The sequence below is a fragment of the Engraulis encrasicolus genome, chromosome 14 (assembly GCF_034702125.1).
Source record: "Engraulis encrasicolus isolate BLACKSEA-1 chromosome 14, IST_EnEncr_1.0, whole genome shotgun sequence".
NCBI classification, from domain to species: domain Eukaryota; kingdom Metazoa; phylum Chordata; class Actinopteri; order Clupeiformes; family Engraulidae; genus Engraulis; species Engraulis encrasicolus.
The window spans coordinates 22,536,227-22,556,305 of NC_085870.1; the positions used below are offsets into that span (position 1 = coordinate 22,536,227).

General features: G+C 42.8%; 3 protein-coding genes across 3 annotated transcripts in view; 2 read left to right on the forward strand and 1 right to left on the reverse strand.

Moving 5' to 3' along the window:
* rft1 (RFT1 homolog) overlaps nt 1-3,597 on the forward strand; it is an 11,562-nt gene extending 7,965 nt beyond the window's left edge. Inside the window, exons 11-13 of the mRNA XM_063215214.1 lie at nt 454-559; nt 1,196-1,445; nt 2,423-3,597. Of these exons, the coding sequence (XP_063071284.1) occupies nt 454-559; nt 1,196-1,445; nt 2,423-2,587 (521 nt within the window). The 3' untranslated portion in view covers nt 2,588-3,597. The remainder of the gene's footprint in view (nt 1-453; nt 560-1,195; nt 1,446-2,422) is intronic.
* A 1,498-nt stretch (nt 3,598-5,095) lies between these two features.
* On the forward strand, nt 5,096-8,885 carry mustn1a (musculoskeletal, embryonic nuclear protein 1a). Its single transcript, XM_063215213.1, has 3 exons — nt 5,096-5,346; nt 7,147-7,273; nt 8,085-8,885. The coding sequence occupies exons 1-3, from the start codon at nt 5,338-5,340 to the stop codon at nt 8,171-8,173; spliced, it is 225 nt and encodes a 74-aa protein (XP_063071283.1). The 5' UTR covers nt 5,096-5,337; the 3' UTR covers nt 8,174-8,885.
* Nucleotides 8,886-8,994: 109 nt separating this feature from the next.
* ruvbl1 (RuvB-like AAA ATPase 1) lies at nt 8,995-19,947 on the reverse strand. Its single transcript, XM_063215212.1, has 11 exons — nt 19,673-19,947; nt 18,540-18,626; nt 17,594-17,726; nt 16,947-17,098; nt 16,410-16,499; nt 15,623-15,772; nt 13,921-13,984; nt 13,282-13,480; nt 12,348-12,450; nt 11,200-11,291; nt 8,995-9,429 (listed from the first exon to the last, which is right to left on the reverse strand). Exons 1-11 carry the CDS (start codon nt 19,811-19,813, stop codon nt 9,270-9,272), a joined length of 1,371 nt encoding a protein of 456 aa, XP_063071282.1. The 5' UTR covers nt 19,814-19,947; the 3' UTR covers nt 8,995-9,269.
* Between the last annotated feature and the right edge of the window lie 132 nt (nt 19,948-20,079).

Here is a 20,079-nt window from a genome sequence, read left to right on the forward strand (position 1 = left end):
GCAGGTATGTCTATGGGTCAATGGCCTCTCAGTAGCACACTTCACGTCAGCGTGGGGCAATGACAGCTAATGCCACTATTGTATTGGATTCAATTATTTATTTATTTTGTTTTTAGTGGAGTATCTAAGAAGCATATTCAAGAAGCAGATTGCGGAACATTAGTCACCATTTACAAATATATATTTATGGGCATTAGCCCTTGTTGTACCACCATGACGTCTAAGCCCAAAAAAACATCATTGACCCATTTTCAACATGGCAGCATGCCATGGCGTATAAATTGCATGCCGGTATTCAACCATTGTTTTGCATTTTGGCATTTCACAATATACCATGTGGCAGGGATAGGGGTGGGTTTGGTGTGAGCACAGTTCTGTTCACAGATGGAGCAGGTGTGTGTTCTTCATTCGTATGGAGTAAAACTTGTTACGTGTGTGTGTGTGTGTGTGTAGGTCCCTCTCTCCTGAGGTTCTACAGCTCCTATGTTCTCCTACTGGCTGTCAATGGGGTCACAGAATGCTTCACCTTTGCCCTCATGAGCAATGAGGAGGTTGATAGGTACGTCTGAATCTTGTCACACACACACTCTCTCTCTCTCTCTCTCTCTCTCTCTCTCTCTCTCTCTCTCTCTCTCTCTCTCTGAACCCAGACTGTTTTGGGTCAAGTAGGTCATTTTGAGTTCAATTACCAGTTTTGCAACCGGCCTTTCAACAGCTTTTGATAGGAATGGATTGGAAGTACTAAGACTGGCCAATAGTTTTCAACCTGAGCAGGGTTGAGTGTGGACTTCTTCTCCTCGCCTGTTTAAAGGCAGATAAAAAGGTCAGGACCAGTGTACCACTGTTGGGGTGATAGCTTGCAGCAGGTTCCTAGGCACAGGGTCCAGCAGACATGTAGTAGGATGGCTACCAGTGATGATTTTGGAAACATCGCTTTCAGAGTGGAGTAAATCACACACCATCATGTACTTTTCCAATGCACAGTTTTCATTGTGTTTCACCAGTTATTTTAGGGACTGCAGAAACAGTATAGCCATGGCGTACTCAGGCTACCCGTGTGCCACACACTCACACACACACACACACACACACACACACACACACACACACACACACACACCCCTAGTACACGTTTAACCCTATTCATCAAAGTTCCATTATGTTGCTATACTGGTTGTCTCTGTCTGCACTGCAGGTACAACTTCGTCATGCTGGGGATGTCTGTCTGCTTCCTGCTCCTCTCCTATTGGCTGACGGGTCTGTTTGGGGGCGTGGGCTTCATCCTGGCCAACTGCTGCAACATGCTGCTGCGTATCGCCCACAGCACGGCCTTCATGCACCGCTACTTCAGCTCCTCCGAGTACGTCCCCCTGTCCGGCCTACGCCCCCACCCTGCCCTGCTCCTCAGCCTGGGCCTCAGCTACAGCCTCACTGCACTCTCTGAGGTAACACACACACACACACACACACACAGCCACTGTGCCTCACTGCGCTCTCTGAGGTAATGCTCTCTTTTTCACACGCACACACACACACACACTCACACACACACACACACACTCACCTTCTCACAAACATACACATGAATAGAAATAGGTGCTGTAATGTTAGCCTGGTCCTGACCATCCCATAATACTACCATTTCATTTCGTATTGGAGCCAGTCCTTTGGCGGAAGTACGTAGGATGGCTCGCGAGGCTACTGTAATGTAGGTTAGGGGAATATATTTCTGGCAAACACGCCTAGTTTTCAGACTGCAACTTAAGGGACAGCAATTTCCTGAATTGCATTTGAAGAGTTCTGTTGCAAAATGGCTTAAACCATTTTTTGACTGTTCAGATGCCCTTTTATATCTATGAATACATTTTTGGCATTCAAATATTTTCATAACATACTTTTTAAATCTATGAAATCTATATTTTCCAAAATGTCCCAAAATGAATGTTCATCATTTTGTAACAAAGCTCTTCATTTATTATGGCCATAGTATTACTGTACTACTGCCAGGGCCAATAAGTAGATATAAGGTCATGGTCCTGCCGTGGCCAACCGGTAGGGCACTCGCCTGCTGTGCGGCTGACCCGGGTTCGATTCCCGGCCCGGGTCCTTTGCCGACCCCTCCCCGTCTCTCTTCCAATTCGCTTCCTGTCCACCTCTCACACTGTCCTATCAAATAAAGTTGAAAAAGACCAAAAAAAAATCTTTACATTAAAAAAAAAAAGATAGAAGGTCATGTTTTGTTTTTGTACAACAGAATGATTGTGCACATCCCATAGATATGTTAACCAGTAAGATTAAGTCTGCACACCTCAAATGGTTCTTCCATTTGTTTATTGTTTTTCCTTAATGGATTACTTATTTCACTTGCTGTTGCGCTTTCCTGGCGCTAATCATTTCCAACGTTTCCCCCCCTTGGTTGCAGAGTGTGTTTTGTTGTGATGGTGGCTGGTTGCTAAGGCTGGTCCACATCGCCGTGGGCGGGGCATGTTTGCTCGGCGTGATGGCCACAGTGTTCGTCACGGAGACACGCCTCGTCAACTTCATCAGATCCCAACTGCTGCCCAGATACAGCAAGAAGCGCACCTGATCATGTCTACAGATTACCTGAGTGACATCATGCCCGTCATGTCTACACCTGAGTGGCATCATGCCCGTCATCACTACACCAGAGTGACATCATGCCTGTCATGTCTACAGAGCCCATATCCAAACCCACACACACACTCTGCGCAAGACGTTTGAACTAAAGCATGTGTGGTGGTCAGAGGAGTCAGAAGTAAAAGAAAAGTACAATTCAATCCTGACACACACACCCTTTTGTTTTCCTTTCAACACTGGAGACTTCAATAATAATAATACTTTTGTTTTATATAGCGCCTTTCAAAACACCCAAGGTGTTCAATGAGTGAACCTGTCTCACAATCAGCTGATTCTGACCTTGTTGGATCACATTTTTGGCAGGGTTTTTATCTTTTCGTTTTTTCAGGAATTTACTTCTACTTATTTGACACCTCTGGTGGTGCATGTCCCAAAAAGCTGGAACCTTGTCCAGGCTTAAAGCAGTCAGTAGAAACTACACTGGAGCTCTCTGTTATTTCATTTTCCTGATGGATGTGTGTGTCAGGACTGGATTTCATACTTGTCCAGCTAACTGGGACTTAGCGAAAAGGAGGCTGATGAAGACACACCCAGCCGGCCCCTCTGGAGGGTATGATCATAGACCTATATTAAATAATAATCCTGTTTTATATAGTAGGTCTATGGGTATTATGTGGTGGCTAAGGGTTCATGCGCTCTGCATAACGGCGGTTACTTCTTTTATATGTGTGAGTCTGTGATCTGAATGTAATGAAATGCATTTGGCAAGTAAAGGGAGGGGATGATATTTTACTCATATTTTGTGATTTTGTCATTGTTTCGCGATCTGAGTGTGTATGGTCCATCTGAGTCATAGTTACTGATTTAGGATGAATCATACCGCTTTCCGATGGGTCGACTGTCTAAAAATGTTCAGAAGTGGTCCATAAGAAACAGTCAAAAATACATGTACAGGTAGGGAAGTGCAAAGGAAAAAAAACAAAGTGCAAAGGAATAAAAACAACGCTAATAATTCCATTCAATTAACATTCAAAAACAGCTTTGGGATACAGATCTGTTTTATCTAATGCAATAGAGAAAGATAAAGTACATTATAACATATTACAGAGATATAAATGTTCTAATGAGTAGAATTTAATCAACGTAATGCTGTACGTATACTGGAAAATAAGGTTTGTATCAAAAAGGGTAGACAGTGACACCCAAAGATCTTACTACAGCAAGGGAACACTTGTGTTTTTTTTTTTTGTTCCTAAGAGAGCCAACATCTGGTAGGAATGACATCACAGGACAAACATACCTCTGCTAAATATATGGGGACTGTCAGGACAGGATTACACATGTCTTTAATTTCTATTGAGGATTAATAGTAGATGTCTTTCACGTGCACTGGAGGGTGCCATTATTGTGTGACATCACTGTTAACTTTATGTGACCTCATCCACACACACCAGGGCTGCCAACTGTCTGGAAGAAAATACAGGACACCTCATTGTCGCGGGGAGTCTGTATTTCCTACATACAATTTCCTGTGCGCGCGCACGTGAGTGCAGGCCTACTGTATACACACACACACTTAACGTCTTTCAAACATACAGTACACATGAATGGAAATAAGAGTTTCAGGCTTTCCTGGCTAGTGTTCCAGTTCAAATAGCTCATGTTCCTAAACACTCTGTTGGCAAGAGACACAGCACGCAGGGATGGAGTATGATTCCATGTGCCCCAGGGCCAGACAACACCAAAGCCCCCCTTCAATGAGTGCTGCTAGTGTACAAAGCGATTCATAGTTTTAGGGCAGATATGAGAGTATTATGTTTTTGTTGATTAAAAAATAAAAATAAAGTCACTAAAATGCAATTTTAATGCAATATGAGAATGGAAATATAGAGGCTTAGACTTCAGGGCCCCCTTGAATCTTGGGCCCCTGAGCCTGGGCCTGAGCCTGGTAGGCCTGGGCAGTAATGTCCTTGACAGCAGACAGCCGCTTGTTAACAGCTTGTCCACAGTGGGCACTACTAAGGTTCTGCTTCTAAAGGTTCTTTTCCACTGCCGGTTTTCTGGTAGGCCTATAGCTCGACACAGCACGACTCGGCCGCCACTTTTTGCTTTTCGATTTAACTGTGTCATGCCCTATCGGAAAGCAAAAAGTGGAGGCCGAGTTGCGCTGTGTCAAGCTGTAGGCCTAACAGAAAACCGACAGTGGAAAAGAGCATTAAGTGAGTTCACTAAGTTTTGAATCCGGACAGCACCAGTTGCAATGGAGCAGGCACAATTGCAGAACGACAATTTGAACGAGATTTGAAAAGGGGAGGAGTCGCTGACTCAGATCCTGGCAGACAGAATTATAGCCCAGTGGGGACGTGTGTGTGTGTGTGTGTGTGTGTGTGTGTGTGTGTGTGTGTGTGTGTGTGTGTGTGTGTGTGTGTGTGTGTGTGTGTGTGTGTGTGTGTGTGTGTGTGTGTGTGTGTGTGTGTGTTTATGAGGCTGGACTAAAGCATGCGTCATTGTGTGTGAGCGTGTGAGAGAGAAACAGAGCGAGGGATGACATAATCCAGACCCAGAGGAAGAAGAGAGGACCAAGGGAAGACAGGCAGAGGAGAAGGAAAGCACACTGAAGAACAAGACAAAGAACAGAGGGACCTACACTAGACCTCCACTACTACTATCTACTACTACTACAAAGTACTACTACTACTAAGTACTACTACTACTACTACTACTACTACTACACGTAACATGTCTCAGGTATGTCTTTCTGCTCTGTTTCACTGTGTGCATGTACTGTATATGTAGTAAGTGTGTGTTGACAAGGAACTGATAAAGAAACTCCAGAACACTGCCGTCACTGATAAAGACCTTTTCACTGCCGTACTTTGAAAGCAAAGCTTGGCAGACGACTTTAGAGGGAGAGACTCAAGTAGAGCATTGCCACCCAAGGGGATACGCTTGCTTAGGCTTCTAATTTAAATAAAGCTGCTCTGGAAAGTAGTGCGATTTAAATATAATATTGGAGAAAAAAAAGACATGCATATTCACAGGTCAGAGATAATCCAAATGAAAACTGACCCACTATTACGGGGAGCTGAAGTAAAAGAGGTGTGTCTGCTCTAGAGGCAAAGTCGGATTGGGTGTTGTACTGTATTAAGCAGGATGTTTAGTTTGGCTGGTGACATGCAACAGAATTAAATCTGGAATTTATCTGGACTTTTTTTTGTCAATCAATAACCAAAAAATAATCCACACCTTAAAATGTCAAGCAGAATTAAGCAAGGTTGTTTGCTCTTTGTCTCTGTTAAGTGTAAAATATGTTTTCAAGAGTTTAACAGGATCTGTATAAACTTGCAGGAATTAATTGAGCACTTTACTTTGCAAATTACTGCAGAATATGGTTGAACAGCCGGATTACATCCAAGTAGTTGACTAGTGACTACTCATCAAAACATCATACATCATCAGTCCTGCCTATTCCCTCTCATCCTCTTCCTCCCCTCTTGTGATGTCTTGATGACTACAAAGTCAGAGAATGAGTGCACATCAGTAGCAGAGTCAGACTAGTCAGCAGAAGTCTAGGTCTTGATGTTGTGAATTAAGACTGTTACCGTCGCTTCCAGAATTATCTTTTTTTAAAGGATTATTATTTGTGTGTGTGTGTGTGTGTGTGTGTGTGTGTGTGTGTGTGTGTGTGTGTGTGTGTGTGTGTGTGTGTGTGTGTGTGTGTGTGTGTGTGTGTGTGTGTGTGTGTGTGTGTGTGTGTGTGTGTGTGTGTGAGTGTGTGTGTGTGTGTGTGTGTGTGTGTGTGTTCATGCACGTGTGTGTGTGCACTTTCTCACGTGAACCCCAGACAATTTTTGCCGTACGGTAGCCTCCAGAGTGTATGAATGTGGCAATGGATATGTGTGTATGTGAATTTGAAAGTGCTTTGGATCAACTTCATTGCTGTGATACTGCGCAACATAAATACACTGTACATACAGTCACTGTCACTCATTTTGAATTTACAAAAATGCATTGAATCAGCTCAGTGTGTTTTTAAATAATAATTTATTAATAAATATGTTGTTTGTATACGTGATCTACTGTACGTATAGCCTGGATGTCACAAAGACATCACAATATGTTAGAAAAACAAAATCTATCATATAGGCCTACATTACAAGTTCCAATATTCAACCAATTCAACACTGGCCTCTGTTCGCCCAGAGGTATTAGTAAAAGTTTAAGTAAATCCATGGTGTAAGAACATGATATTAAATAGCTGTTACACCATTTCCTCCATTGTACCTAATGAGGTTGGTAGACTGTGTTATTACTGAAAAACATTAAAAACCCAAGGATCACAAATTTGACCCAACCAGCACAGAATCAGTTTTTGATGTTGGGGGATATTCTACAAAAAAAATTCTATCAACTTTGTTGACATGGCAAATAAACTCTTGAACTTGAAAACTTGTGATCGTAAGACAAGTACACTGGTCTTCCTGTTGGAAGGAAACTGTTTCTTTTTTTTACTTTTACTTTTACTTGTGGCACCTTTGCATTGGCCAGATGGAGGATGGCGACGAGCAGGTGCAGCGTCCTGAGGTGCGGGAGGAAGACCTCCTGGAAGCGAGGGACCAACTGAGCGAGAAGAAGGAAGTGAAGAGCAAGACCTTTGAAGTGATGGAGGAGTGTGGTGAGTGGCGCAGCAGCACAGACTCTTAACACAAGGAATACATGAGTGGAGTACATGAGGGGAGTAGATTCTGATGTGGGAATCAAAAGGCTCCACACTACACACACAGACTCACAATTAATTCACACGTTTAACAAATTGCAATAGTAGTCATTCCATGTTTTTTGTAATCCCTAGGTGTAACTAAATAGCAACAGATGTTTAGAACATATTTTCAAGGTCAAAGTTGGAGGTTTCCCATCATTTCTTCGATACATAGAGAAATTGCATTTTTTTTAAGTTTTAAATGTTTTTGTATTGCAAGTTGTCTTGGTAAGTGCAAATGAGATCATATCTAGGTCTACTTAAATATGTGATAAATTGTGTACAGAATATAGACACATGTAGTCAACTCAAATCTCAACATGTTTGTATTTTTTTGCAAACAAAAGCTCATGCAGTATGGAGGTGAGACAGTAGCCTTCTAATTGAATTTGCCCACACTGATATTGGGCTGATTCTGAATAACAGAATGTGTGTGTGTGTGTGTGTGTGTGTGTGTGTGTGTGTGTGTGTGTGTGTGTGTGTGTGTGTGTGTGTGTGTGTTGTTTATAGTCCTGCTATCCCTTGGGGCTGGTCCACTACTTTATATGGAGTGGAAATGCTGTGTAATCCAAAGGGGCACACATTCTTCTTGAGCAGCACACTTATACTTACACACAGAAAAAAAACTCACAGACACACACTGGACACTTAAGAATTGTCTGTGCTTCTAAAACAGTGTTTTCTTTCCCTCTTTCGTGCGTGTGTGTGCATCTGTGTGTCCGTGCAGAACGTGCTGGCAAAGCAGCCCCTTCAGTGTTCAGTAAAAATCGCTCAGGGAAGGAGACGGCGTTCAACAGCAAACCAGGCAAGAAGTAACACCCCCAGACTCAGAGTACCTTTTGGCCTGCTTCGCACATGTTTACCAACCACCAGCAACAACTACCCGTTTCACGCACTCCCATCTGTACACACTACTAGAAGATGAATAGCCAGAATGGAAATGTGTGGAAAGTAGCGTTTGTGTTTACATAAGGGCTAAATAAATAAAGGTTTAACTTCCTCCAATACCGTTGTTGTCACCATGTTGGCACTGAATGAATTTACGGGGATAAAGACAAGTACTTCAAGTGCTTGTTTACAAATACTACCAGCTATTTGCTGGGCTCTTCTAAATTCTCATGTATGGCATGCTAATGGGTTTTTGTAAAAAAGATCAAGTTCGTTTACAACTAGTCTTGACAATGAAAATACACAACATGGGCCCTTTGGTACAATAGTTTTCTTCAGAATGCATTCTTTCCACAGTACAATCCTGGCATCTGAGGTGGAAGCAGCAGTTAAGTCATTTTCTGCGCATTTACAACAGGCACTCTGACAAATAGTAATTAATAATTAAATAATACCAGTAGCCTACTTAGTCATATGAAAGTCTATATTTTGCTTCAGTATACCACTCTGGTCAGGCAAGTAAATATTCACGAATAAGACCACAATTGTGTTTTTTTTTTTTTTAAACCCACTTTTTTTTATACACTTTGGAAATAACCTACTAAAATTACACACTATACTCGAAGTGTTGATCAAACTACATGTCCTTACTCTCATCTTGTCCATTTGACATACATCTGTCTCCAGTCTGCATAACAACTTGCATGCTTGTATACCAAGAATTTAAATAAGAAGCTACAAAACTAATACAACTTTAAGTCTTTCTTTTATTATCAAAGCGATACTCACATTCCAACAACACTTAAAAATCAACAACAAACAAAAAAGAAATCCTGCAACAGGGCTTACAAGAGAATGAGTGTAATGACCGTAACACACACACACACACACACACACACACACACACACACACACACACACACACACACACACACACACACACACACACACACACACACACACACGCGCGCGCGCACACACACACGCGCACACACACACACACACACCTGAGGAATGAGAGTTATTATTTCATGAACTTGGTGTGCTGGTCCTGTAGGATCTTAGCGGAGGACTTGGCGTCGTAGAAGAGCTCATTGATCTCCTCCACCTGCTCCCGCTCCACGTTCTCCTTCCCCTGCACACGGGCCAGCAGGCTCGCCGGCGTCAACAGCTGCACCGCATACCTGACACACATGATTTACAAGATTCAGTATTTTTTAAATTACATTTCTTTCTTTTTCAAGTTAATATATTTTTGGGGCTTTTTATTGCCTTTATTTGACAGGATAGTGAAGGTAGTAATCGGAAGTGAGTGGGCAGAGAGAGATGGGGAAAGGTCGGCAAAGGACCCGGGCCGGCAGTCGAACCCGGGTCGGCCGCATAGCAAACGAGTGCCCTACCATTTGTGCCATGGTAGGGCCTTATAATTATATTTCATTCTATTTGTATAGTCTACCATGCGTGGTACAATGGTCAAGATCAGAGGGGTTACAGATTTAAATCCAGCCCTCGCTAGTAGTGTCCCTATACACCTTCATCTATGGTTGAAGTGTCCTTGAGCAAGACACCTAGCACCACATGGCTGAGGAATGATCAATAGCACTTTGGATACGATACAGTCAGCAAAGTGTAACAGAAAGTCAGCAAAGTTATACAGAGTGTATAAGAGGGTGCAATTCTTTCCTTAAAAAAAAGTGAAGGTGTGCATGAGAGAGAGAGAGAGAGAGAGAGAGAGACAGAGACAGAGACAGAGACAGAGAGAGGAGAGAGAGAGAGAGAGAGAGAGAGAGAGAGAGAGACAGAGACAGAGACAGAGACAGAGAGACAGGCTGGCACATTTTTTGTGTGCTTTGAACTTCAAGCACCAAGGGTGGGAGGGGCAGTTATCCAAACACATAATAACCGACTATGCTCTCCCCCGCATGGCCAAATTCTTCCACAACATTAAACGGGGAAGATTCCTTTTGAGAGGCAAATACCACAGCAGCCAGTTGTGAATTTTTAAAAAAAGATTTTTTTGGGCTTTTACACCTTTATTATTCAGATAGGACGGTGAGACAGGCAGGAAATGAGTGGGGAGAGAGAAGGGGAAGGTTCGGCTAATGACCTCGAACCCGGGTAGCTGGAGTAGTAGTAGTAGTAGTGCAGTGCCCTACCGCTTGAGCCACGGCAGGGCCGCCAGTCGTGAACTTTGCACTGGTGACTATGTGCTCTTGTGCTGTGTTTACCTTCTGTGCCATATCTAGACTGCTTTTCTAGTGGTTAAAAACCATTAAGGCGCAAACCCCATACAGTCTGTATTGATGATTCTACCCAATCATTGAACATTGAACACAAATGCCACAGTCACAAATGTTGCAAGTATCTCATGTGGACAAAGATAATGTGTTGGGTCCTGAGCTGGGATGGTCACACACAGCTGATACGGATATGGATGATTTGCAGCACAGGGGTGCAGCATGCAAATATGAGCATGGGCATGGGACAAAAATATATACCTTACAGATGTTGGAATTGTCCAACAGTGAAACGTCAGATGCACAGACAGTTGTATAAACAGTTGTTTTTGTTGTTTCATTTTTTTTTTTTTTATTGCTTTGTTTATTTCGGATAGGACAGTGAAGTGTGACAGGAATTGAGTGTGGACAGAAAGATGTGGGGGCTTAGCACGCTGCGCCAAAGCGTGCCCCTAGAGAGACCGTTCTGTAACATTCCTGTGTCCAGCATGTAGTTTTGTCATATTTGGACATTTTGGGCTGGCCTTTCTTGTCCCCAGTTTGGGAAGTGTCTGGGTACAGCTCATTCTGTTGTGGGAGCGTCTGGATACATGAAAACTGACATTTCGGGCTGCATGCCCTTCATTCAGTTTTCATGTGACTTTTCTAGTCCTGCACCAAATCTTTTTGAGACGGATGTGTGTGTTTCTCTGTTTGTTACACGGGGGCACTCCTTACCTCAGTGTGGTCTTGGTGCCAATCTCTCCCAGGTGGCTAAGCGCTTCTTCACTTATGGTGAGGCCTTCAGTCTGGGCACGGATCTTGATGATCTACACACACACATACACAAGAAAAATGCAGGTTATGGAAAAGATTCAAGCTGTTTGTCATCATCCTGCATCGCAACTATTGATCTTGATCTTTATTAGGGCTGGGTTCAAAAGATTGGATCCACGATTCAATATCGATTCACATTTAAAATAAGAGATCGATTCAGAACTTTATGGATGTATTTTTACAGATGGCTATAGACAATTTTCTCAACTGCATCCTGTGTCCTTCTTCCACATACACAGAAACATGCACAAAATCATACTGTATTCTTCCTGTTAAAAGTGGCAGTTTTTACTTTAAACCACTTCATGAATGCTGCCTGGGCAACCCTCATGCGGGGAGCTGAATCACGCTGCTTTCAGACTCACATCGGTAGTTACGTGGTACAGCATTGTTAATCTTTAGGAGTGTGGGTTTTTGAACATTCTATAAAAACAATGCGTTCTATAACAATGCAAGATTCTAAAATTCAAAATTGTATTGAATGGTGGCCAGAATTCTATAGAACTTTCACTGCCCGAACATTCGACGGTACACTCTTAAAGGTAGGCACTATAATCGGTTCAAATACACTTCAGAAGTGTTCTTGACTTTTAAAACCACAGCTAAGAAAAGTAACTGAGTAGGGAGGGAGTGACAAGTTTGAAAGTAGAGAACTTGTAGGCTTTTGGGTTATAACAAATTATTCCCTCACTCATTTTTTGCAGGCTTTTTAGGCTTAAATCAGTTAAAGTGGCAATCCTGCAATACAGTAGTATCGAGTTTCCAAAGATGAGAAGGCAACTTAGTTTTGTGGGGGGTGAGCAGGTGTCAGAAACATGTGACTAACAAATGTTTCGCAACAATACACATACATACACACACGCACGCACACACACGGAGAGTGTAGAACACACACACACACGCGCGCACACAGCGCACACACAGACACATGCGCGCACACACGCACACACGCGCGCACGCACACACACACACGCACACACGCGCGCACACACACACACACACACACACACACACACACACACACACACGCGCGCACACAGCGCACACACCTGCTTCATCTCCTGTGGTGTGTAGAGCATGGTCCTGATGATCATGACTCTGTCCAGCAGGTCCAGGGGGATGCCGTGCGGAGACGTGATGTCCTCCGTACCCCTGAAGAGGAAGAAGAAGAAAGACACAAGTCAGGGGCAGTCGTGTTGTAAAGGTTAGGGACTAGGAGTTGGACTGCTAGGGTTGCAGGTTCGAAATCCCACCCTTCCACTCCCTACTTCGCCCCATGGCTGAAGTTGAGCACCCCTCCCCATTGCTCTGGGGACTGTAACCAATACCCTGCAGATATCTGTATGTCGCTTTGGATAAAAAGTGTCAGCTAAGTGTAACGTAATAATATATTTTTTTTAAACACTCATTCAACCTTATCAACCAGTCTCCTCTTAACACTTAAAACAACAAGATTGTCTTATGGACATTTACTACCTGCTTTATAACTGGATCAGGGTCAGGGGTTCACGATGCATGATGTGTATCTGTAGCGAAGGGGAGTAGAGTTGCCCAGCTGGGACTCGAACCCAGACCTTCTGGAGTAGTAAACTGGGGCTCTGACTGCTACACCAAAGAGCCAGGCTCGTTGGCGTGACAGTCAGAACACACCCACAACCCTAGTGATGGTCACGCCATCACACCGCCTTCCCCTTCGGGAAGCGCACCCGTGCGTTTCACACACTCATGGTGTCCCTCACGCAACTGCCCATCATGCTTCTCCCATCCAGTGTGCCCCATCATCACTTCTGGGGTAGTAAACTGGGGCTCTGACCGCTACACCAAAGAGCCAGGCTCGTTGGCGTGACAGTCAGAACACACCCACAACCCTAGTGATGGTCACTCCGTCACAGTATCGTAAGGGGCCCACAATGATCAATTGCCATACCGATATTTTGGATACACCAAAAATGCACAGACTGTAAATCGTAAACACACACACACCTGATGAGGCAGTTTCCTCGGTTGGAGGCGAACACGACGATGGGCGATATGGAGCTCTCGAGAGCGCGGTGCAGGTAAGTGAAGCACTCAATGTCCAGCATGTGAACCTCATCCACAAACAGCACGCCGGGCACCAGCTCAGCCACACCCTGGTCAATGTACCTGTTCACCACCTTGTTGATCTCCGCTCGCAACTTGTCTGTCACGCGAGCACACACACACACACACACACACACACAATTAAATTAATGTTTGGTTAGCTGTATTCCTGCATGTTGTAGTTAACCACACAAATCCCGGACAATTGGCGCCATGTGGCAGCCTTCAGAGCTGGTGTATGAATGTGGGGAAGTGTATGTGTGTATGTTTATTTTGAAAGCGCTTTGAGATAAATTTAGTTGTGATATTGCGCTATATAAATACAGGTTGTATATGTCCTAAATGTGTCTGAAATGTTGACTGGTGCATGATGGATGCATGTTGGAACCTGTACCATACCGTACTGAAAACTAAATCCTCCTAACTCTGTGGTCATTAAAGAATCATTCTTTCATTCATTGTAACACAAAAATGTCCACAGCAATGAACAAAACAGAAAGAGCATTTCAGTTTAAACCCATCCAAGTTACGGTAGGTTACCTGTGATTTCTGTCTTCTTGGGCTTCATCAGTTGTCCCATCATTGACATGATGTCCTGTCCTCCCTAAAGCAAAAAATATACCGAACACAGTTACATTCCTGCAAGAATCAGTCAATTATCTTTTATATTCTCATACTACCATGTCAGATACAAGGGTGAAATTATGTAGGCTACCAACTACATGGTTATCAGCAAATTAATGATATAATGTACTATATTAACAATAAAATATTTACCTCGGAGACATACAGTACACAGCAATAATGAGTACACCCATGTGGAAAAGTAACATTTTGAATAATATTCCAATAAGAACAATAAGTTATTCCAAAACAATCAGAGTAAGTGTACTGCAAAATCCGTTGAGCTTATCACAGAAAAGTAAGGTCAATAGTAGGGGTGGGCGGTATGGCCAAAAATGTATACCTCGGTATAATTTTAGCCACGGTATATATCACGGTATATATCACGGTATTTTACATTTGTGTAAAATGTAAGCATTCCGTCGCAAAATGTACAAAACGCCTTTTTTTTTACTTCTGCATTTGCATTTTTTAAACATTTGCATTTTTGTAATGTGTGTGAATTCTTGCTATTCAAATCTTTTGAAAACAGACAAAAACTATGTAAAATGCATTTTGCAATGCAATGCAATAGGCTTCAACACTGTCAATTTCACCAAGTCTAGAAGGGGTTAAACTAGGGAAGGGAGGGGTGTCAAACTGAACATGGATTTTATCCAATAAATCGTTCATTTGACCTTTTTTTCTATTTCTGGAGTTGCTGGGGGTAATTTGGAAATGTGTGCTTGCATCTGTGATTATGCCAAGCCTAATGGTTCAGCTGTTATTGTTAAAGTTTAAAAAAAACGAACTTTCACATGAGGCAGCCAGCAATGCATTGTAGAACTAGCCTAATGCATTTAAATGGCAGCTATCACTGCAGCAGCGGTTAGCGTGCTAACGTTAGCGAAATCGCTAAATCACATTTTAAACAGTGAACAGTCATCTAAGTTACTAACACCCAGCCAGATATCGTGAATGATATTATCTCACCTGGACACAGTAACATACAGTAAGGCTGGCGCAAATGTAAAGCAACCAGTAGCACATGGATTTAGCACTTCTGTTGTCAGACACCAGCATTGACATGAATGACTTGGGCTGTTAGCTTGCTAACTTGCTTTTCAAACACCACTGTACATTAAATTGTGGAGACCAGAATCGAAATCACATACAGTTTAAAACCATAGTTCACTACACTAACTATACATTTTACACTTAAAGCTTAAATGAAATTGTGCTTCTGTTCTACAACCACATATTCTTTTGGCTACTACGAGAGACAGTCTGTGGATGTTCAAAACGTTGTCTATTACTGCCATCTGCAGGACGCAATGCGCTATGGCGGTAGAGCGGTATGGACAAAATCCATACCTTGGGGGAAAAAATACCTCGCACGATAGTATACCGTCCATACCGCGCACTCCTAGTCAATAGTATAACCTAAATGACATTTGTCCATTTTTGTAAAATTATGGTGGTGAAAAAGTGAGTACACCCATATGTTAAACTCTCATATAGTGTCTGAGAAGGGGCCGTGTTGGCCCGAAACGTCTCAAAATTGAAAGGGATTAAAAGGGAGGTCATCGGTATGCATTTCATCCTTGCCTTACATTAAACTGTGTGGTGCGGTGTGTACCTGTGGTCTGGCGTTGGCTACGTCGAGGTCATGGAGGGTGACGTCCTGGATGATCTCCTTCTTTTTGTGCACGTCTCCTTTGGGCAGAGGCACGTACTCTTCCGCCTCCAGATCAAACTCTGTGGCGAACGTATCACACCGCCCCTGCCTCTGCACAGCCAATCAGACGTAAGGTTAGAGAAGAACAGGGACATACCGCCGTCCAATGGCAACCAAGCTCAGTGCAGCCATGGCCAGCAACGGCACACTGTCCGATTGCCATTCAAGGAGAGCACGTTGCTTTTATATTCAGCAGAAACCGACATTGTCTTGAGATGGCTGTGCCCTTGTGTGTGTATCTGCAAAAAGCTCAGACATGTACTCAGATGCAAAGACTATAAAGACTATACTGTATGCAAATCAGAGTGGAGACTGAAACGACTAGAAGTGGCAGACAAAGGGGAATGTAAGGAATCTGCCAGCATAGTAAGGTAGTGGTGCGCACATCCAAGACGCAGGTGCAGGACAAAAGGGTCAGAACACTATGAAAATAAAGTTGAAGGTCTGCAAACTTGCTCCTGTTTTGCTTTTTTTCAAGCTACACGCTAAAGTCTGATGAAGAGCGTTTTACTCAGAAACATTCACTTCTTGAAAATAAATAAAGAAATAAGAAAACGGGAGCAAGTGTGCGGACATTCAACTTTTTTTTCATACTGATCTGCCAGCATGCAACCTATTCTCCCACAGCTGCAGTCAAGTCACATTCTCAAATGTTTTCAACCTTTTATAGGAAAGCGTGTTTGTTTACCTTGACTGCTCCGCTGTTGGCTTCGATGTAAATAACATCTCCAGTTTCCACTCTCTCTTTCTGTAGGCTCTCATAGATGCTGGGATCCAGCTGCAATCACAACACAGAAATACACATGTCAGCACGCACGCACGCACGAAACCTGGGTTGGTTATTATATTATTGTTATGTAAGCAGCTTTGTACATTTACCATTCTTCTGGATAAAAAAAAAACAGTTTGCAATTTTTTTTATTTGATTTGATGCAGACCATGAATTAATTTTCAACCACTGTGAAATTATTAATTTACTCGATGAGAATGTTAATTTTACACTCCCAGTTACTATGCAGTGGTTGTCAAAAACGAAAGGCAAAAAAGGATGAACATTAAGAATTATAATTAAAAGAATCTTTGGTAATAGCATAATTTACATAAGTGCCAGTGCTTGTCTTTGCAATGTCTTGCATGTTGTAAACATTTTTATGGTGAAATTGAAGGCAAATTTACACAAATAATACAGATGATCAAGTATTAAGTCATTCATTCATGAGCAGACCTTGAGCTGCTTTGTGCCTTTGGCCGTCTTCAGGCCGATGATGACATGGCTGATGGTCTTCCCGTAGCCCCCCATGGGGTTCTCCGTCTCACACGGCGTCAACTCCGTCACCTCCCCCTCGTACACCTCCTTCGTCTCTTTTATGCGCAGCCCTACACACACACACACACACACACACACACACACACACACACACACACACACACACACACACACACACACACAATTATTTCAGTCATGCGGCGTGCTGTGGTTCTTTGCACTAAGGCACCAGTTTATATGGGCTTGCAGGCTTGCTATTGGGGACCCATGTTTGAATACAACCTGTGTCATTTCCAAATCTTGCCCCGTCTCTCTCCCTCTCCTCATCCCTTGCCCCATCTCTCGTACTCTAGCTTAAATGGTGAGCAATGCATCTATTAAATGTAACTTGGAATTTTGGATATAAATACATTTTTCCGTGATATTCTAAATGTTTGGACAGGATCCATGCGCATTACAAGAACCCCTGCTAAAAACACGAGTTCAATAGGTTAACAGACATTAGAATAAAAGTGTTGCATTCTTGTGCGTATGGTATCCTATTGCAAGTCTGTTTTTTATTTCTTTCTTTCCTTCTTTTAATCCATCTCTGTGTGACAACTTACCAATGGCCCTTCTGAAGTTTTCCATGAGCACTTCGGTCTTCTTGATTTCAGAGGAGTACACCTCACTGCCAACCATGGGACAGAAGGGAACCTTGTTGCCCAGCTCTTGGGCCATGGCCAATGCCAGGGCCGTCTACACACACGCAAACACACACACACACACACACACACGCACGCACGCACGCACACGCACGCACACACACATGCACACACACACACACACACACACACACACACACACACGCACACACACACACACACATACACACCGGGAGAATAGGGGTCAGCTCAACTACAATTGTTTCACAATTCATCAAGTAGCTTTAACAATTCTATTGCTCAAATGTCCAAAGCATTGTGTCATGGAATGAGAGTAGTCAAGTTGGTCAGACTCATTACGTTGGAACTGGCGTTGCCACTACTTTTTGGGCACGCACTGATGTTCACCCAAACTTAACATATCTTACAAAGAGACCAATGTGCTCAGTCCTGGAACCTACCTCTTGTATTGTTACTATACTGTACTTTCATTGTTATTATTTCTATTACTGTAGTGTCTACATTCTTTATTTATCTTATCTCTGTTACATGTTCAATGTTAAATGTTCATTTATACTGTATTTATTATTGTCCATTGTTACCAGTCCATCACCGTTACCTGTCCTGTCTGCACTTTATGTCAGTCTGAAAAATGTCAGTTTGTATATGTCTTGTCCTGGCATGGTATAGAGAGAAAACGTAATTTCATTTTTCCTTGTATGTCTTGTGCATATGATGAAAGTGACGATAAAAGCTGACTTGATGTGCTGTGAATCTTCTTAATGACAATAATTTTCCTCTTTGGTACTGAAATTACCTTTGCATTACATCTTATCTTCAACAGAACGATCAGCAGCTTTTCTACCAATGATGCTGCCACACTGATGCCAACGTGTCTTTGACTCACCTTTCCAGTTCCTGGGGGTCCTGCGAACAGTACTGCCCTCCCAGCCATTTTCTTGGCACGAATCAGTTCCACTATGATGCCACATGCCTAGAAAGGGTGAAAATAACAAACATCATATCAGACATAAACCTTTAAGTGTTTCATTTCATATTATACATTATTGTCTGATCGACGACAATGCCAGAGACGTTTTTTGACAGTGAACTTTAATTTCCAGAGATTTATTAAAATCAGCAAAACATCAAAGAAGACTCACGAGCAGTAGCTGCTTTATACTTTTAGAGTGAAAGCAATTTGGGGCACTGTGTGTGTGTGTGTGGGGGGGGGGGGTCCTCTGGACTCTGAGTGAGAACATTCACCAAATAGAGACAGGGTTGCCACGGCTCACTCATCTGTTGTGATAGTCTTTCACGTCACACATAACAAAGAAATCTAATATCATAATATGCAATGTATTGCATCTGTTTTTTAGTCCCAGTAAATCCATCCAGTCTGTACTTATTTGTGAAGAGAGAGATAAAAGAAAGGTGTTGTGTTTTGCAACGACAAAACGACTATTCAAGAGTTTATTAAAACGTCATGCAGAGTAGGATCTAGCATAGTCTAAGGTGGTTGACAACATTAGTTCAATGCATGCTCCCAATAAATCTGAATGTCCACAACTTCTGCGTTGGGTTAAGTGCGAGAAAGTCAACTAGTTTCCTGACCTTCTGCACTGCATCCGTTGCTAGGCAATGTTTACAAACCCAACGGAGCTGTCAATCGGCAGAGCAATGAGCAGGAAATATCTTCCAAATCTTAGGATAGAAGGCACACCAAACGTTAACTTTTACTGCTAATTAACTTTAAAATGCCTTTCCTTCGAGGGGTTTAAACTGAAATAGTATTTACTTTGTTCCGTTAAATGAATGGGGGGCGTTACGAACTGGTTGGCAACACACCACATGCTAGCTCAGCGTGCACCACAGCATGGTTCGAGCTAGCTCGAGCTCATCAGCAACAGTCAGCCCTGTTCATGCTGAAAAGACTTTGTAATGTCAAAACTTCCATGAGTGAAAATTCACATAGCCTATAGGCACTATTTAAACACTGCCATAAATACAATGTTTTGCTAGATAGTGTTATTTATTTACCTCTCTTGCCGCCTCCTGTCCCACCAGGCCTGACGCAGTCTGCTTAGCATTACCGGCTTCATCTAGTCCAAGGCCTTTCACATGGCTGTGCGAGGCGATGCGCTGTGTTTTCGTAGTACTTTTGACCTCCTCTATCTTCATCGCGTCTGGAAATTAACCCTAATCTGTCCCAAGAAATTAAGTGAAGTTATTTAATTCGCTTCAATTCGGCGCGAAGACCCTTTACAACGCAAGTCTACTGTTCGGGTCCGGGGTAACCAAGGCAATTGAAGGAAGTCCCGCCTTCTCTCACTAGCAACGATATGATTGGTCCCCTACTACTTCCGTTGAAATTTAATTGGACGCCTCTTTTTCATAGTGCTTCGTAAATGTAGTCCGACTGTATACTGTTATTATCAGTGCATATG